At 37.2% G+C, this 20,871-nt stretch overlaps 1 protein-coding gene across 6 annotated transcripts in view; it reads left to right on the forward strand.

Moving 5' to 3' along the window:
* The window catches only part of armc9 (armadillo repeat containing 9), an 89,006-nt gene that overhangs the window by 48,892 nt on the left and 19,243 nt on the right, over positions 1 to 20,871 (forward strand). For all 6 annotated transcript variants that reach the window (XM_073937623.1, XM_073937622.1, XM_073937626.1 and 3 more), the window contains 8 exons: positions 1,288 to 1,427; positions 1,569 to 1,645; positions 3,529 to 3,603; positions 5,500 to 5,590; positions 6,909 to 6,973; positions 7,101 to 7,199; positions 8,189 to 8,298; positions 19,304 to 19,428. In XM_073937623.1, the coding sequence (XP_073793724.1) occupies positions 1,288 to 1,427; positions 1,569 to 1,645; positions 3,529 to 3,603; positions 5,500 to 5,590; positions 6,909 to 6,973; positions 7,101 to 7,199; positions 8,189 to 8,298; positions 19,304 to 19,428 (782 nt within the window). The remainder of the gene's footprint in view (positions 1 to 1,287; positions 1,428 to 1,568; positions 1,646 to 3,528; positions 3,604 to 5,499; positions 5,591 to 6,908; positions 6,974 to 7,100; positions 7,200 to 8,188; positions 8,299 to 19,303; positions 19,429 to 20,871) is intronic.

Raw genomic sequence — 20,871 nt, forward strand, 5'->3', positions numbered from 1 at the left:
GATCAAATAAATGTGCTTATAATGCAAGTCACACACCAGCAACATAACAAAAGGATAGTCAATTTAAACAACACACAAGAACTAAACACCATAAAACACACTGGGCTCTATTTTGACGGTCTATGCTCAGAGCGCAAAACGCAGGGCGCAAACGCTTTTTTGCTAATTTAAGGACGGGAAATCTGCCTTGTGCCGCGGCCCATGGTCTAAAAGGGTTGAGTTTATTTTCTTAATGAGTTATAGGTGTGTTTTGAGAATAAACCAATCAGAGTCTCATCTCCCATTCCCTTTAAGAGCCAGCTGCGTCGCGCCATAAGCGCATTCGCTATTTACAGGACGCAAAGTAAGTCTAAATGGAAAAAATGAGCATTTCACAAGCAAACAGTTAACAGTTTATTAACAGAAAACTGTTAAACAGAGCATCTACTGCGTGAGAATGAGAGATAATGGATCACTTTCACTCTTTATGCACAGACATCAATTAGTCTATAAATAAATAATTGTGTTTATTAAGTGCAAATATTCGTTTCAAAACTATTTCTAAATTCAGTTCTAATTTCCAGCAAACGAATAAATGAACAATAATAATGAAGTGTGCTCAAAAACCTGAGTTATATCCTAAAACACATGCTGCGCCCCATATGATCTAAAACCTGACAGGTGGACAAATCTAAGCTTGTTTTTAATAAAACAAATATAAATATGGATATAATAAATAATACTGCTAATAATAATAACATTATACAAAAGCAAATTGTTATGAATGAACTGAAAAAGCCTCCCGAGATGAAGAAGACATAAAAGCAGTGATTTTTCATATTTATGTAGGCTAGAAAATAATATGTTTTGTAATATTTTAATCCTTTATATTTATATCCTATAGCTATTCTTATTATATCCTATATATATCCTTATTATTTACATTTTTTCATATGTAAAGATATTTGCCTATTGCTCTCTTGTGTGTGTTAAGCAGTGTGTAAGCGAGGCGCAACTCTGCGCTGAAGTTTAGACCGGGATAGTTTTGGTCTAATGAAAAATCTATTATAGTTTCTCAAAATAGCAACGCGCCAGCGGTCCGCCTCAGAACACCTTCCTTTTTAGACCAGAACGCCTATGGGCGCACATATGAGCGCTAATGCATTTGCTATGTAAACAGCGTAGCGCAACGCCTCAAAACGACTCTTGCGCCAAGCTGAAGCTACCAAAAGACTACTGCGCCACGCCTTGCACCACACTGCGCCGGGTGTATGATAGGGCCCTTAAAGTGTTTGTATATCTGTGCAGGCGAGCGCAGCAGTCTGCTATGATCAGAGACGGTCTGATTGGCTGGCTGGTCAAAGAGCTGAATGACTCGGACTGTCTGTCGGACTACACTCTGGAATATGCCATTTCCCTCCTTATGAACCTCTGCCTGCGCACTCAAGGTGACGTGCCGAAATCACACAACCATCACGCATTGTTCATTCATCACTCTTTGTTTAGCTTCTTTCCACTTTATTTGCTCAGGCAAATGGAGATGTGTACCGAGCAAATGCAATGTTTATGTTCCGCCGCTCATGTTTCAGGAAAGAAAAGGTGCGCAGAGGAGGCCAAGTACGTCCTGAAAGTCCTGACGGAGCTCCTGGGACACGAGAACCATGAGGTAAATGGATAATTGCTCAAACAGGGGAGTGTTTATTTGTGTTTGCTCACCGCCTTCCTGATTAGCCAAAACCCGAAGCTGTCAATTAGCTTTTTTTTTTTTTTTTTTTTACGTCACACGCTTCTCAAATATGAGCGCTTTTGTCAGCTTTGGATTAAAACGTTTGTCTTGCCAAGCGTACCTTGAACGTTTCACTCCCTTTTTTTGAGGCTTTTGAAATGGAGAGTGAAGACTACGCCTATTGTGTTCATTGTTTTATACTAAGACTATTGTATTTAATTCATTTGCTCAGTGTTTTTTATTTTATATCAGTCAGCGATAGCCTATTACTAATATTAATCTGTTAGTCAGTATTATTTTTAGTGTTTTATTTATTGATTTATTTAATTTTATTATTATAATTTCGTATTATTTGTGAGTGTGTGTGTGTAATTGTTGTTATGGTCTTATTATTGTGTGTCAATTGTGTTTGTAATGTATGTACACTCACTGGCCACTTTATTAGGTACACCTTACTAGTACCAGGTTGGACCCTCTTTTGCTTTCAGAACTGCCTTAATCCTTTATGGCAGAGATTCAACAAGCTACTGGAAATATTCCTCAGAGATTTTGCTCCTTATCGACATGATAGCATCACGCAGTTGCTGCAGAATTTTAGGCTGCACATCCATGATGCCAATCTTCCCGTTCAACCACATCCCTAAGGTGCTCTATTGGATTGAGTTCTGGTGACTGTGGAGGCCATTTGAGTACAGTGAAATCATCGTCATGTTCAAGAAACCAGTCTGAGATGATTCACGCTTTATGACATGGTGCGTTATCCTGCTGGAAGTAGCCATCAGAAGATGGAGACAGTGTGGTCATAAAGGGATTGACATGGTCATTAACTATACTATTAACAATTGGTCTAATGGGCACAAAGTGTGCCAAGAGAATATCCCCCACACCATTACACCTCCTTGAGCAGCCTGAACCATTGATACAAGTTAGGATGGATTGATGCTTTCATGTTGTTGACGCATGATTGGCTGATTAGAAATTTGCATTAACGAGCAGTTGGACAGGTGTACCTAATATAGTGGACGGTGAGTGTATGTATACATATATATTATATAAAGCTCCATACATGTCAGAATAAATTGCCCCTAATGTTTTGATAAGGCTTTAAAGTAAAGTAAACTAGTCTAAAGTTTATTTATGCATTGAATTTTGGTAAATTTGCAAATATAAATATTAAAATTACTTTCTAAAATTCTAAAATATTCTGTCAAACATACAGCAATTTATTCTTTAATTGTTTTTGCATTAAAATTCTGAGTGTTCCTGGACTTATTAGACTGTGGGTTTGAGCAAAATGTTGATATTTGTTTTATTTCATAATAAACAATTTGTTTTTATTTATTTTACTTATATTTATTTATATTTACTTTTTACCTTTTCACTTTTTTTTTAATCTTCAGAAAATTTTTTTTTTTCAAATAAGTTTTGTTTGTTTTTATAAATGTTTTTATGAGTTTTAATTAAAATCAGGGTTATTTTACTAAATATTGATTTCATTATAGTTGTGAAGGTAAAGCATTACCTTGCTGTTGTCTAAAAAATGACATTTTCCAGATTTTTTGGCCGTTTTTATTGTAATTTTACTGTAAATATACATTTTAAATACACACACACACACACACTTTTTTTTAAATATTTCCCAAATGATGTTTAATAGAGAAAGAAAATTTTCACAGTTTGTCTGATAATATTTTTTCTTCTAGAGAAGACTTATTTGTTTTATTTCGGCTGGAATAAAAGCAGTCTTGAATTTTTTAAAGATTCATGACACATTTATAATGGCCTTGTGGAATTCATGTTTGTGTTTTTTGTGGGTTTTTTAGATTCGGTATTATGTGAATGGAGCTTTATACAGCATCCTGTCTGTGCCAGAGATACGAGAGGAAGCCAAACAGATGGTACGTGTTTAACAGCTTCATTCACAGTTACAGTTACGCAACATCAGCATTAATGCCTGGACTCCAGTCTTCTGATAGCAATAAAACTACAAGATGTGAAATGAGCGATAAGATTCAAACCTTTCAAGGCTAATCGCTGATAAGTGACCAAGCAAAGGGAGCAGATTCAAAAAGTTCAACCACTTAACTATTATTTATTTGTTTAATAATAATTTAATTTTAATTTAATTTGTTTACTTTATTTAATTAATTTATTTTATATTTAATTTTATTTTATTTTATTTAAATGTCTTAATTTTGTTTTATTATTTTTTTAACTTATTTTAATTTATTTTTTACCATTTAATATTTTATTGATTTTTATTTATTTATTTATTCATTCATGAAGTTTTATTAACAATATATATATATATATATATATATATATATATATATATATATATATATAATATATATATAATATGCATTTATCATTTTAAGTGTGAACTGAAAAATTGTGGGGAAGGTTCAGAAGTTAATTGGCAAAATTAAATAAACTAAATGTATATTATCAAACATTGTTACATATAATCATACATATACATATTATACATTATAAACATACATGTTCTTACAAAATAATAGTTTTATTCATGCATGAAGCGCCTCTAAAGACATTTGTATGCTACAAAAACAAAAAGTGTATCAATTAACTATTATTCAGTTTGCTCTGAACAGCCAGAAGCGTTCTTGAGTAACAAATTAGCATCTCTGAAGGATCCTGTGACACTGAAGACTGGAATATCAATGTAAAAATATATATGGATTGTGCATAGAAGAAGGGGCGCCGCTGGGGGGAGAAAGTTAGGACGATTCTAAGGGCCCATACATTTAGGGGCGCCTCATCGACATTATCAAGTGCCCGCGCCAACCCCACACCCCTGCTCTTCACTTTCATCCGCGACCCCCACCGCCTCCTCCCACCTTCCCTCTCTACTCTCAGCTTGTCAGAGGGCCTGTGACGGCCAGCCGCGCCCCTGCATAGAAGTAATCAAAGTGCTGTGGCTCAGGGGGTTGTGAATTTCTCTAGTCTGGCTCGCGGCACCAAACTGTTGTGAAATTCTAAGATGAGCCCAAAAAACCAGGGAGAACTTACGGTATCTTCAAAGCTGAATCCTTTTAATAAGAAGAACTCAGCGTGGCTGTGACGTCATCGAAAGAAACTCTCAAGTGGTACAACAGACACAAAATACATTTGATGCATGTAGGTGGGCACAGTCAAGCAAAGCACGCAAATGAAGTGTTGTTGTCGGCAGGGTAACTTGCCTTTCCAGGCCCGATCTCATTAGCATATAATTACCCATTCATGAGACATTTTAGCATTAAAACGGGGCAAATGATGTTCTGGAGACAGAGAAGACAGTAGATACAGCTGTGCTGTGAAATTGAGAATCTGCATTACTTCAGAGACCGTCAGGGCTCAGGAAACCAATACATTTTAAGGTCTGCCACACCCTGAAAACTACTTTTCAGTTATATAAATAGATTATATTAATTTATATTCCCACAGTGGTTAGCACAAGGTTACTGGTTCCCTGCTTGCCCAGTTGGCATTTCCCAGTTGGCATTTCTTCCAATGCTAACCTGGGTTTGCTCCGGGTGCTCCAGTTTCCCCCTTAATCCAAACACATGCGCTCTAAAGTAGGTGTGTGTGAGTATGTGTGTGTGCGAATGGGTGTTTCCTAGTACTGGGTTGCAGCTGGAAGGGCATCCACTGCATAAAACATATGCCGGTATAGTTGGAGGTTCATTTCGCTGTGGCAACCCCTGATGAATGGGCCGAACGAAAATGAACAAATGAATGGATGTGTCATCGTTGGCAGAACGGTAATAATGCAAGCGTCTTGTTTTTAATAGAGTATGGAGGAGATCTTACGCTGTTACAACAAAGAAGAAAACCCTGAACTCAACAGGCAAATCGAATTCATCATCAAACAGCTCAACTCAGGTAAGACCCGAAAATAAAAACAATAATAATAATAAAAGTTGCTCAAAATTAAATGGAAATAATCCATATAACGGGCGACGCAGTGGCGCACACACAGCAAGAAGGTCGCTGGTTCGAGCTCGGCAGGGTCAGTTGGTGTTTCAGTGTGGAGTTTGCATGTTCTCCCTGCGTTCGCGTGGGATTCCTCCGGGTGCTCCGGTTTTCCCCACAAACAAGAGACATGCCATACAGGTGAATTGGGTAGGCTAAAGTGTCCGTAGTGTATGTATGTAAATGAGTGTGTATGGATGTTTCCCAGAGATGGGTTGCAGCTGGAAGGGCATCAGTTGTGTAAAACATATGATGGATAAGTTGGCGGTTCATTCCACTGTGGCGACCCTGGATTAATAAAGGGACTAAGCCGAAAATGAATGAATGAATGATCCATATTATGTATTGGTGACAGTAATTTAAGTACCAAATCTCACTATTAACTATTAGCTTATTACCTGCTTATTATTAAGATATTAACTGTTTATTAGCACTTATAAAGTATGATCTTATTCTACCCAATCTTAACAACTATTAATAAGCAGCAAATTAGGAGTTTATTGAGCTAAAAGTCGTAGTTACAGGTTTATAAATAGCAGGACTTGTACCGTAAAATAAAGCGTGACCCAAGTTTCTCTTCTGCAGAACACATATGGCTTCCTGAACTTTATCTTGGTCACCGTTTCCAGCATAACGAAAGTGAATAAGGACAGGGTTATCTGCTTCAAATGGGGGAAAACACTATAAAAGTGTCATAAACTCCACTAGTCCATATGACATGACGCAGAGCAGGGATCACCAAACTCCTGGAGGTCCGGTGTCCAGGGGCCGTGCTAGGGTTACCAATAAACATTAAAAGGCTTCAACTGTGTTCCTCCAGCAATCCTAGGTATTTTCATAAGAATCTGCTATTAACACTAAGCATATCTAAGTGGGAATTCCTAAAATTTAGATTATTATAGTTTAGAAAACTTTTCTTTTTATGTCTTCACACTTTATTTAAATTATGTGGCTAAGAAATAACTGAATGTTAACTTCAATAGAGCAAGTAAAAGCAATTCCACTGGCCATTACAAATAAAGTACTGTAAAAGTCTGAAAGTTCATTCATGATGGTCTTAAAATGTCATCAATTTGCAGAAACCCTGTCATTACACTGATTATGAAGCTTTCATGACAGTCTTGTGAGCACCCCTTCAAGTGAAGTGTCACTAGATACTCTTAATAAATGAGGACCGGTGCCAGGCTTTGTTTCTGTTTGATCATTTCAATAATTCTTCGGTACACAGCCAACATCCCTGAACAAGAGCCTGAATCAGACGATGAAGAGGATGAAGATGACGATGACGATGAGGTTAATTCACTGTTGCTCTGCATGACTTTTGACTTCCTGTAATCCGTTTATCTCTTGCATTTTATTGGCTTTGGCAGATTGCAAAAAATCTTCAGTCCTTTGATCTGGCTGTGATTCATGTTTTCAGGAAGACGTGATGGAGGCGGACCTTGATAAAGAAGAAGTCCTACAGCCTCAGCCAAAAGAGCTCAGTGGAGAATCCTTGCTCACAACCGAGTATCTAGGGGTAAACCAACACTCGGCTTTCATCATTTGAAGACAGAAATAAGGCTGTTGTTGATCAAGTCATGTGATTAGGAAATATAAGAGCCTATTTTAAAGGTGCAATAGAATGCATTAATTCAATTAGTTACATTTTACCTTAGTAACGTGCTAAATTTTCCCCAGTATTGGTTGTATTTGCTCATTTATAATCACAGTAAGAGCTGCGTGATATGACATAGTGCATAAATGTGCATTAAACATTTACAGGGGTTGGGCAATGAAAGTGAAAAGCCTGGTTTTTGATTATAATACTTCATTTTTATGGTGTAGGGCCTCATTTTGCCACCAATACTGCATGAATTGATCTTGGGAATGACAGATAAGTCCTGGACAGTGGCTAGGAAGATTTTGAGATCTTGCAGAATAGTGGCCAGTAGGGATGTAACGGTATCAGAATTTCACGGTACGATAATACCTCGTTATAAATGGTACGGTACGGTATTTATTGAATAATTTACAGGAAAAACAAAACTAATGAATATTATGTATATATAACAACCTGAGAGGAAATTGGGGGTCGCGAGTTACTGGCATTGTCATTTTGGGGGTCGCTGGCTGAAAAGTTTGGGAACCCCTGTCCTAGAAAATGTTTAGTAGCCACCTATGTTTCTCTAATATTCCCTTATGTCACTTTTGAAATCTACTGATATGATGTAGATCAGGGGTCACCAACCCTGTTCCTGGAGAGCTACCTTCCTGCAGAATTCCGTCCCAACCCTGATCAAACACACCTGAGCCAATTAATAGTACCTAAAGCAGCACTTGATAATTACAAACAGGTGTGTTTGGTCAGGGTTGCAACTGAAATGTGCAGGAAGGAAGCTCTCCAGGAACAGGGTTGGTGACCCTTGATGTAGATTATTCCCTGAGAAGCTGTTATATCCTGTGGTTTCTATCGGAGGGATGTTCTGTTGATTCTGTGTGATATGTTTTCTCTGTGGTGCTTTTTAGATCATGACCAACATGATGAAGACGAAGAGAAGATCATGTCCTCCGTCCTCTCGCAGCATCGACGAGCCCCTCCAGCGACCCGTTACGCCCAGCTCCCACAAAAACACCATGTATGTACATCAATATTTGGTGCAATACATCTATTTAAATCAATGTGTGTCAAAGAGACGGTCAAAAATCAGGATGAAATAATTTCCTCATCCTCCACTTGTCGCAAACTTGTTTGATTTGCTTTCTTCTGTTGAACACAAAGGAAGACATACTGAAGAATCCAGGGGGAAACAGTCATTAGCCCCTTTCACACATACAGACCTTTCCGGAAAATTACCAGGAATTTTCCGGAAAGGTCTGTATGTGTGAACAGGTCCTTTTTGAAAATACCGGTAAATTCGTTCTGGCTATTTTCCGGAAAGAGAAGTTGTAACATTACCGGTAATTTGCCGGAATGCTGCGCTGTGTGAACGCAGAAGGAAGATTGCCGGAAAGAGCGAGTGCACGTCTAGAACGTGCTGACGTGAGACGTCTGCTTTAGCCAATCACAACAGTCAGACACGTTTACGTCCGCGCGGTTTATGAGAATAAAAGCCTTTGAATATTTTCCCAGACGCATTTAGCTGCTAGAAGTTAGTCAGATCACGTTTATATGTTCTTCTTAATGCCAACTGTGCAAATAATCATCGATGAGATGCTTATGATAAGCCGTTGTATGTTTACCTTCAAGCTTTGCGTGTGCCCGTGAAACAGCCTGTGAGCGCCTGCACACGCACATATTATGTACATCTCGACATGCGAAAGTGATCCTCCATGATTTCATCGAAGTTGTTCACAATACTGATCATCCACAGAGTTTGTGATGTAGTCAAATGTTTACAAATACAAGTGCAGTCGTTTAAAGCTCATTTGTGGTGAATGATGTCAGAATTTACCGGTATTTTGGAATGGATGTGTGAACGGCCTTTTCTAGAAAATTCCGTAACGTCCTCGCCTGTGTGAACAGCGCTTTTTTGAATTTACCGGTAAAGTCGTTCCGGAAATTTTCCGGATATTTACCGGTATCACTGTGTGAAAGGGGCTTTTGACTTTTATAGTATTTTTGTTTCTGCAATGAATGTAAATGGCTGGAGAAAGTGTTTCATACAAGTTTGAGAGTGAGAAAATTTGTAATTTCAGGTAAACTATCTAATAATGCAACGCAGTTCTAATCTCATTTACACTGGAAAGGAAAACTTGCAAACTGATAAGACCATCTTTTCATTGTGCGCCTAATTCCGTTTCTCTTGCATAAACTATACTTGCTTACAAACAATATTTTGCTAAGTAATGGTAAAGCGCAACCCCCCCAGCTGATTAATATTAAGACTAACAATGTGCTCTGCTAAAACAACAAACTGTCAATTTTGATTTCATGCAAACGTTTTAACAGACGTTTGACACACAATTCAAAGTAAATGTCTACAAAGACATTTCCTACACATTATACACGTTTCTACATAAATAAGTGAAATAAGTTAAGTAGATTAATTAAGCAAGTTTTAAAAAAGTTTTAAAAAGTTAAGTTAAATAAATACATTAAATGAAATAAATAAGTTTAAAATTACTTAGTTAAATAAGTTAGTTAATTCAGTTAAATAAATACGTTTTAAATTAGTTAGTTAAGTTAAATAAGTTAGTTAAATAAGTCAGAAAAATAAGTTAAGTTAAAAACGTTAATTAAGTTAGTTAAATAAGTTAGTTAATTCAGTTAAATAAATATGTTTTAAATTAGTAAGTTAAGTTAAATACGTTAGTTAAATAAGTCAGAAAAATAAGTTAAGTTAAAAACGTTAATTAAGTTAGTTAAATAAGTTAGTTAATTCAGTTAAATAAATAAGTTTTAAATTAGTTAGTTAAGTTGAATAAGTTAGTTAAATAAGTCAGAAAAATAAGTTAAGTTAAAAACGTTAATTAAGTTAGTTAAATAAGTTAGTTAATTCAGTTAAATAAATAAGTTTTAAATTAGTTAGTTAAGTTGAATAAGTTAGTTAAATAAGTCAGAAAAATAAGTTAAGTTAAAAACGTTAATTAAGTTAGTTAAATAAGTTAGTTAATTCAGTTAAATAAATAAGTTTTAAATTAGTTAGTTAAGTTGAATAAGTTAGTTAAATAAGTCAGAAAAATAAGTTAAGTTAAAAACGTTAATTAAGTTAGTTAAATAAGTTAGTTAATTCAGTTAAATAAATAAGTTTAAATTAGTTAAACAAGTTAAGTAAGTTACTTAAATTAGATAAATAAGTTAATTAAGTTCAATAAGTTTGTTAACTAAGTTTAATAAGCAAGCTAACTAAGTTTAATAAGTTAGTTAAATAAGTTGAATAAGTTAAATAAGTCAATTAAATAAGTTAAACAAGTAAGCTAATTAAGTTAGGTAAATAAGTTAGTTAAATAATTAAGTTAAACAAAAACATTTTAAATAAGTTAATTGAGGTAAATAAGTTAAGTTAAAAAAGTTAGTTTATTAAGTTAAATAGATAAGTTTTTAAAAAAGTGAATTAAGGTAAATAAGTCAATTGAATAAGGTAAATTAAACAAGTAAGTTAATTAAGTTAGTTAAGTAATTAGGTAAAATAAGTGAGTCAAATAATTTATATAAGTTAATTAGGTTAGTTAAGTAAGTAAAATGAGTAAGTTAATTAAGTTAAATAAGTTAAATGAGTGAGTTAATTAAGTTAAACAAGATAAATAAGTTAAATAAGTAAGTTAAATAAGTTAAATAGGTTAGTTATTTAAGTTAAATGGGTAAGTTAATTAAGTTAAATAAGATAAATAAGTTAAATAAGTTAAATAATTAATTTAATCAAGTGAGTTAAATAGGTTTGTAGTTGAGTTAAATTAAAAATAAAGGAACTTATACTTTCTCTTGTCTGTGTGATCATAAATTGTAATCATTTATAATAATTTGGTAGTTGGCAGTAAAAGTAAAACAGCCTTTTCCAAGCCTCTGTATAAAAAAAAAACCTGAAGCTATCAAAATGAATACGGTTTTAGTCGCCTCTCTAAAGTGTTTAGCAGCCCCGAAAAACTCCTGCCGTCTCTTAGTGGAATGGAGGAAAGGTTGTTTCAATTTACTTTAACATACAGCATATACAGTACTATTACTCGTTGAGCACATCCAGATGGAGTTTATCTGCATGTAGTGTTACTTTATTAAATCTGCTAGTTTGCTTCTCTGTCAGAAACATAAAAACTGTTTGATATGTTTATTCCTTTTACAAATGAAAGTGTTGTCATGCTAATTTGGGGATTATGATCGACACCATAAACAAAGCGACTCTGCCCTACAGCAGTACCTATATGTGTGTCTGTATTCATCACCGGCCTTGTCACGAAGTCAATAGTTCTGCCCTTAAGTCAAATAGTGTGTTCATGTGCAAGCAGGATATGCAAGACTCCGTCCTCAGCTCAAGAGATCCTCATTGTTTCTGCTCAAGTGCGTGGATCAGTGATGGAAGTGACTGCGGACAATCGCTTGCGTGACTCTCGTAGTTTTGACCTTGGCATTTTGAAATGTTGTCAATAGGATAAAAAACTAAACAAAAAGCAATTTTGTATTTGTGTCCTTGAGCAGACTATAATGAATGCTAGTCTTCCCTTTATGGAGGTAATATACCGTCATCTCATAAGTGTTTGCAGTAGATCAAGTCGCAGAAATGCATTGATGGTTTTAGTCTGTATTTCTATGCATCTGTTTGCTTTTTAACAGGCAGAACAGCCAGTTTTGGTGTTTGGTCTGAATTTTAGCTTCAGTTTGTTGTTCTTATCTGACAGGAGTTTCACAAGTCCGCTCTTCCTCCTCTTTTTCTTCTCCTTTTTTGTTTTTATTAACAGTTCAAGAACACAATACAGTAAAATTAACCACTTTTCATAGTTTCATAAATACAGTGCATCTGGAAAGTATTGATAGCGCTTCAATCTTTCCACATTTATTTATGTTACACTTTTATTCCAAAATGGATTAAATTTGTTGATTTCCTCAACATTCTACACACAATCCCCCATAATGACAATGTGACAAGTTTTGAAATTGTTGCAAATTTATTTAAATAAAAAACCTGAAAAATCAGATGTACATCAGTATTCACAGTTTTTGCTCAACACTTTGTTGATGCACCTTTGGCAGCGATTACAGCCTCAAGTCTTTTTAAATATGATCACACAAGCTTGGCACACCTGTCTTTGAGAATTTAGGCCCTTTCCTCTTTGCAGCACCTCTCAAGCTCTATCAGGTTGGATGGGAAGCGAAGGCCTACAGCCATTTTCAGATCTCTCCAGAGATGTTCAATAGGATTTAGGTCTGGGCTCTGGCTGGGCCACTCAAGTACATTCACTGAGTTGTTGTGAAGCCACTCTATTGATATTTGGCAGTGTGCTTTGGGTCATTGTCCTGCTGGAAGATGAACCGTCGCCTCAGTCTGAGGTTAAGAGCACTCTGAAGCAGGTTTTCATTCAGGATGTCTCTGTGCATTGCTGCATTCATCTTTCCCTCTATCCTGACTAGTCTTCCAGTTCCTGCTGCTGAAAAACATCCCCACAGCATGATGCTGCCACCACCGTGCTTCACTGTAGGGATGCTATTAGCCTGGTGATGAGCGCTGCCTGCTTTTCTCCAAACGTAACGCCTGGAATTCACTCCAGAGAGTTTAATTTGAGTCTCATCAGAGCAGAGAGTTTAGTTTCTGATGGTCTGAGAGTCCTTCAGATGCCTTTTGGCAAATTCCAGACGAGAGTGTCTTCCGTCTGGCCACTCTACCATACAGGCCTGATTGGTGGATTGCTGCACAGATGGTTGTCCTTCTGTAAGGTTCTCCTTTTTTCACAGAAGAGCGCTGGAGATCAGACGGAGTGACCATCGTGTTATTGATCACCTCCCTGACTAAGGTCCTTCTCCCCCGATCAATCAGCTTAGATGGCCGGCCAGCTCTTAAAAGAGTCCTGGTGGTTCTAAACACTTACGGATGATGGAGGCCGCTGTGCTCATTGGAACTTTCAGAGCAGCAGAAATGTTTCTGTCACCTTCCCCAACCTTGTGCCTCGAGACAATCCTGTTTCGGAGGTCTACAGACAATTCCTTTGTCTTCATGCTTGGTTTGTGCTTTAACATGCACTGTCAACCCTGGGCCCTTATACAGGGTTCAACGCTAAGGATTTTTTCTTCTTGTTCGATCAGGCCAGTGGTTTAGATTTTTACTTGCCCTGCCTAAATTTTCACTGGCCCCACCAAAAAAAAGGCAAGTTAACAGTTAGTTTTTTTAGCCACATATTTTAAATAATGTGCCCAAAAATAAATCTGTGAATCTAGAATTTCAATATTTAAATACTGTTAATAGATGCAAACAAAAAGTGCAGTGTGGAAAATGTGGACACATTTTATTTCAGTTCGAAATTATTTCACAAAAGGTGGCTGACTGGCGTATTGTGCAAAAAAATTAATAATAATAAGTAAATGATCGCTTATTTTTTTGTAGTGTTCTCATGTAAATGTCTGCTTTCAAGACATTATAAACAGACATTTTATTTTAGCCTCATAATTTGATGTTCCCTCCGTGTTGCCGTCTCTTCACTGTACTGGTTGTTACCAGTATACGGGGGAAAAATAGCATGCCCAAAACATCAAATCAGGTAGGAGGATCCGAAAAGCAATATGGTGTCTAGGACATCACAGAGAAGGTAGACTTTTAAGACTAAAAAGCACAAGCTTAAAATGCTCACAATTGACAAATTGCAGGCAAATTAAACTTTAGTGACAAGGCAGCACTGTCCGATTGGGCCAGTAATAATCCTGTCTACAGTCCCAAGCGTCTCTCACACTGCCCCGGGTCATAGATAGGCCCACCCGGAATCTACGTGCACAGATTTTCGCAGATTATTAGCCCATCATTAATTCTGTTTATTTACTTGAGTAAATGTGTGTAAATCTATATTTATTCAGTTTTTAAATTAACTACAGTAATGTTATTGACTAATGTGAAAATGTTCGTCTGATTTGTGTACAATGCAGTTTGTGCAGTAATATTTTCTGTCTTTTACTAGATATATTATATGACAAACTTGCTCTATTTACCAAATAAAGTGAATCTAATTGCATTTGAATATTAAACATTAAATAAAAGTTAAAGATATTGTTTTTTATTTCATATATTAAGGTTTTAGTTATGATTCTTCCAAAATAATTCCACAGAAATCCGCAAATTTTCATCCAAATTCTCAGCAGAAATTGCAAAAAACGTCCGCAGATTCCGTCTGGCCATAGGCATAGGGCAGTCCTTATTGTTGAGCTCTGTTATATAGACAGGTGTACGCCTTTTCAAATCATGTCCAATCAGCTGAATTGACCACAGGGGAACTCCAGTGAAGCTGCTGAAACATCTCAAGAATGATCAGTGGAGACAGAATGTACCCGAGCTCAATGTAGAGCTTCACCCCAAAGGCAGTGAATACTGATGTACATCTGATTTTTCAGCTTTTTTATTTTTAATACACTTGCAACAATTTCAAAAACTCTCTCTTCACATTGTCATCATGGGGGGTTGTGTGTAGAATGTTGAGGAAATCAATGAATTTAATCTATTTTGGAATAAGAGCGTAACAAACAAATGTGGAAAAAGTGCTATCAATACTTTCCGAATGCTCTGTATGCGTTTATTTGCTTTTTAACAGGCAGAACAACCCGTTTTAGTGGTTCGTCTGAATATTAGCTTCAGTTTGCTGTTCTTATCTGACAGGAATGTCACTAGTCTGCTCTTCCACCTCTTCTTCTTCTTCCTCAAGGTTTGATGCGTTATGTGTTTAGAAATGGTCTTCTTCAGACACCACTTGAGTCACTTTTTAAGAAAAAAAAAACCCTAAAAAATAATCAGAATTGTAATAACGTCTCTTAAATCATCACCGTCTCTGTTCTGACGCCCAGTTTGAGCTTCAGCTGATCATCTTGACCACCTCTGCTTGTCTAAATACACGCGGTTGCTGCATTGTGATTGGCTGATTCATTCATTTTCCTTCAGCTTAGTCCTTCATTTATCAGGATTTGCCACAGCGGAATGAACCAAATACTATTCCGCCAAATGTTTTACTCAGCCTTCAGTAACATCCCTGTACAGGGAAACACCCATTCACTTTCACATTCACACACATGCTCACACACTATGGCCAATTTTGTTTACCCAATTCCCCTATAGCGCATGTGTTTGGACTGTGGGGGAAACCGGAGCACCTGGAGAAAACCAACACGAACACGGGGAGAACATGCAAACTCCACACTGAAATGCCAACTGACTCGAGTGGAACTCAAACCAGCAACCTTCTTACTGTGACAGTGCTAACCCGGCTGATTCATTCATTCATTTTCTTTTCGGCTTAGTCCCTTTATTAATCTAGGATCGCCACAGTTGAAGGAACTACCAACTTATCAGTATATGTTTTCCTTCCAGCTGCAACTCATCACTGGGAAACACCCATACACTCTCATTCACACACTTATACAACGGACAATTTACCCAATTCACCCAAACCACATGTGTTTGGACTTGTGGGGGAAACCGGAGCACCCAGAGGAAACCCACGAGGACAACATGCAAACACTGAAATGCTCGAACCGGTGACCTTCTTGCTGAGGCGAGAGCGCTACCCACTGTGCCACCATACTGCCCAACCAAGCTGATGGTTAATTATAAAATAAGCAAACATCATCGTATGTCGTCGCTAGCTCATATGTCATAGGAGGTGTCATCTGTGGTCACGTGTACGATGTCATTTACAGATTACTCGGAGCCGCAGAGTTGTTTTGATCTGTGTTTGGCCTCCGGGTTTCCTCATGTTGCAATAAACACGGAACTGTACTCGATATTTGCACAGCTTTCTTATTCATTTATTTAACCACAAGAAGACAACATTAAAAGGATAGAGTACCCGAGAATGAAAGTTTACTCACTACTTACTCTCCTTCAAGTGGTTCCAAGTTTCTTTCTTCTGTTGAACACCAAAGAAGATACACTGAAGAAGACAAACGATTATGTCCATCATAGGAAAAACAAATACTGTTCATTCATTCATTTTCTTTTCGGCTTAGTCCCTTTATTAATCTGGGCTCGCCACAGTGGAATGAACCGCCAACATATCCAGCACGTTTTATGCAGCGGATGCCCTTCCAGCTGCAACCCATCTCTGGCAAACATTCATACACACTCATTTACACTCATACACTACGGACAATTTAGCTTACCCAATTCACCTGTACCGCATGTCTTTGCACTGTGGGGGAAACCAGAGCACCCGGAGGAAACCCACACAAATGCAGGGAGAACATGCAAACTCTACACAGAAACGCCAACTGACCCAGATAGGACTCAAACCAGCAACCTTCTTGCTCAGAGGCGACAGCACTGTACCTACTGTGCCACTACGTCACCCAACAAATACTATGAAAGTGGAAAAAAAAATGTCACAGTGGCTTAGTGGATAGCACTGTCACCTCACAGCAAGAAGTTCGCTGGTTCAAGTCTCAGCTGGGCCAGCTGGTATTTCTGTGTGGAGTTTGCATGATATTCCCATGTTGGTGTATGTTTCCAAATAAGGATATATTATATATATATATATATATATTATATATATATATACACTGTATATATATACTGTATATTTACACAATGAAATGCAATTGAACCTACCATTAGAGAGCACGAATCAATGCAGTTTTTTATTTGTTAATTAATTATTTTATTTTATTACATCATTTAAATTGATTATTAAACAGCATACACTACAATATATTGACAAAGCAAGAAAGAATGAACAAATGAAGGTGTGCGTTTGTGTGTTTTAAAGCGTGTATGTATTTGCATAGTGGGAGATGAGTAAAGAAACCTATTGGCTTTAGTTCGGCTGATGGTTTTTCCACACTGAAAAATTACCATTCAGATAGCTGTTGTTTAAAGCGTAAAAGGTTCAAAATGAGTAACGCTCTTTAAAACAGATACACTTAATTGAGACATTTGTCAAAAGGCCTAAAACTAATGAGACAATAATTGATACACCAGTCTCTGGGGAAACTGTCTCTTTCATCAGACAGATCAGATCCAGCCTTCTCGCATGGAACGGCTCCCATTAAAGATGATTTAAACAGTTTTATCTGACAAACTGGCATAAATAAGCAGACAATCCTCATTCTCACAACGAGTTTCTAAGTTTTCTCACCTTTCAACCAAGTTTGTTCCACCGAGGTAATATGCGAATTTGTAAACGTCTGTCCTGCTCATTCAAATTATTTGATTTAATGAATTTAATTTAATGAGATTGTAGGGCGACGTACTTGCGCAGTAGCTAGTGCTGTTGCCTCACAGCAAGAAGGTTGCTGGTTTGAGCCTCGGCTGGGTCAGTTGGCATTTCTGTTTGGAGTTTGCATGTTCTCCCTGCGTTTGCATGGGTTTCCTCCGGGTGCTCCGGTTTCCCATACAGTCCAAAGACATGCGGTACAGGTGAATTGGGTAGGCTAAATTGTTGGTATCGTATGAGAGTGTATCAATGTTTAAAGTTGCTGAAGTTTGCCCTGCGATCTTGCGGTTTTTAAGAAACTTCTTTTGGTGCGTCAATCTTGTGCTATTATTCAAAAAGGTAATGATTCGCACTCATCAAGTAATTTACAAAGTAATTACTTGATGAATGCGAATCATTACCTTTTATGTTTTCTTCTTACATTCTTCAGGTGATTTAAAGACACAAACATTTCGCCACAATGCCTTCCCCAGAGATGGGTTGCAGGGCATCCGCTGCGTAAAATATGCTGGATAAGTTGGTGGTTCATTTCACTGTGGGGACCCCAGATTAATAAAGGGACTAAGCCGAAAAGAAAATGAATAAATGAATTAAATTGTAATTGACTGGCGCAACATGGAAAATCAACACAATCTCACGGCAATTCGTAACTTTTTCATTTAGTGGCTAATTCGTATGAATTCGTACGATCTAATTCGTACAATTTACTACGATTTGCTGATCGCCCAATGACGGTTAGGGTTAGGGGTGGGGTTAGGTGCCACGCCTCCTTTTTAAAATCGTACCATTTCGTACGACTGAACTCGTACGAATTTGTACAAATTAGCCACTAAACTGGCAAAACGTAAAATACTAACGTTTTCTCATGAGATCAGGCTGGGAAAACAGTTTGATATAGGCTTCTCAGAAACTGAATATTTCACTTTAAATTTATTTAGGCTAGCTAGATTATTAGTTTATTTGACAATTCAGTTCAAGATTCTGCATTGTTGAAGCATAGCAGATTTGTTTTGAAGCACTTCACCCCAAATGTTATTTGTTCTTCTATTTTATCTAGAAGATAACTGACCAAGAAAACTATTTAAACCAAGAGACAAACTACATGCGAAATTCATTTAAAAAAGAAATTTTTTCCAATAAAAATATATCAATTATATTTTGGTTTGAGCCCGTCCACTACTCAGCTGTGCGGGTGGATGATTTTCGGTCAGTGGAAAGAAAGGATTTAGCTAATGCTTCACTAATTGTATTGTATCACAATTTTTTTCATATATTTGCAATTTTTTTAATAGGTCATAATTACTAAAGATTACGACTTGAGCATCTGATTTTTCCTTGGCGCTGATGTGCTTTTATTACATTTAGATTTCAATGAAATATTAAAATTACAAAGGAAACAAATTATGTCGTAACGAATGCCCTTAAAGAATGTAGCCTTTGACAGTAAGCATCAGTGTTCCTTGAAATGATTGGGGAAAGGGGGCGGGGCTAGATTTGTGCGTACCTTGGAATAAAATCCTGCAGGCGCCCCTGGTTACACATACAGTTGATTGATCTCTGAGACTGATCTCAGAACTCATTTCAGGACAGTTATTGCTCACTAAGCAAAGAAACAAACTGCATTTCTACTTATTAAGCTGCGGCGCTCAAAGCATTACATTAAACTCTGCTCAATCCTCCAACTAAAGTGAAGATTAAACTCTAACAAGACTTTCTATTAACTTTAAACACCTAAGATTACTTTTATTATAACAGAATCAATATATGGTTAGTTTTGATTTCTTTAATGTACATGTGTGTTTGTCTTCACAGAGCCGGTGGTGAAGGGGTCTACCCTGTTACCCGACAGAGAAGCGAAGACTCTCGCTTCAGTTCCCGTCCAGCGACTCGCACCGGCAGCCGTCCCAGCACTGCTGAGTCCATCCACCAGACTCTGGGTATCTGCTGATCTTTATATGAACTCTATGTCATCCTCCTGAAAGATAAACATCTTATAATGCTGCTTTACCGTCTTTCTCTGTTGCCTTTGTTTCGCAAGGATGAGATCACAGTTCCATTTTTAATAAATCTGGACTTTTTTCTTTGAGTTGATTTAATTTCCGATGCTCTCAGCGTAGACTGGAGCTCTCACTTCCGTTGTAAATGCACAGACTGATGAAATCACTTTCATGTGGTTTTCATTGCCCTCGGGCCAGTGTTTGACTAAGAGTCATGGCATCCAAGAACAGCGGCAGACCAAATAAGATGTAAAGTGCTTCACTCGGGATAGCACTGTCACGCTAATTTTACCCTCTGAAACCTGGGCTTTAGTGTGCCTACTGTAAAGTATGTTGCTTGTGCAGCTTATTAATAAATTTGATCTTAAAATGGCTTTTAAAAAATTAATAACTGCTTTTATTTTAGCTGAATTAAAACAAATAGAACTTTCTCCAGAAGAAAAAATATTATCAGACATGCTGTGAAAATTTCCTTGCTCATTTGGGAAATATTTAAAAAATAAAATAAAATTCAAAAGGGGGCTAATAGTTCTGAATTTAACTGCATATGACATTGACTAAAAACTATGGACCCATTGTGACAGATTAAACTTTGCTTTACTTAAATGTATATGTTATCTGCAATATGTTATTCCATTTGGAAAATATCTTTATACATTTCTGGAGATGCTACAGGGCGGTATGATGTAGCTCCTTTTCACGCTACCAGCTGACCGCTTACCTGCATGTGGACAGCTTTTCCACTGTTACCAGTTTGTCCAGTAGCTCAAAACGTACATTGGTGGACTTGAGATGCAGAGTGGAGTTGACCGTGATGACAGGGTTTAAAGGGCCATGAAACCCCCTCGTTTCAGCAGGGTGTTTTCACACCTCTACTTTGGGAAAAAGTCAGAAAAGTGGGCGTGTCCAGCTTTGTTTAGGGGGGAGTGTCGGAGAAAGAAAAGAGGCTTGGTGTGGGAGTGTCTATTTGGGTGCGCTGAATTTCAGAGTCAAAACACACAACCACAGCGGACAATGTGACTGTTTACATGGACATCTGTAGTCGAATTATTTGCCAAATTATTGAATGGTGGACTTTAACTGCAGTTTGGCTCTTTCATTCAGGGAATTCATTCATGCCCCTCGCGACAAATGTGATATTTGATTCAAGGAACTGCTCTAAGCGTGTATTTTTCATGCAATGTTTGATACCGCATGGCGAATGAGAGAAAAAAAAACTCAGCATTTCCCGGAAACTTAGATGCACACGGCAGGTAGCGTCAGAAAGCCGCGTGTGTTATTCCGGACACAAAATCCAACACGAGGTTATAGTTTAATTGTAACTGTTAGTGCTAACTTGTTTACACTCGGTGCAATAGTTTGTTTGATATGAATAAAATACGA

This window comes from Danio rerio, chromosome 22 (assembly GCF_049306965.1).
Source record: "Danio rerio strain Tuebingen ecotype United States chromosome 22, GRCz12tu, whole genome shotgun sequence".
In the NCBI taxonomy this organism is placed as follows: Eukaryota; Metazoa; Chordata; class Actinopteri; order Cypriniformes; family Danionidae; genus Danio; species Danio rerio.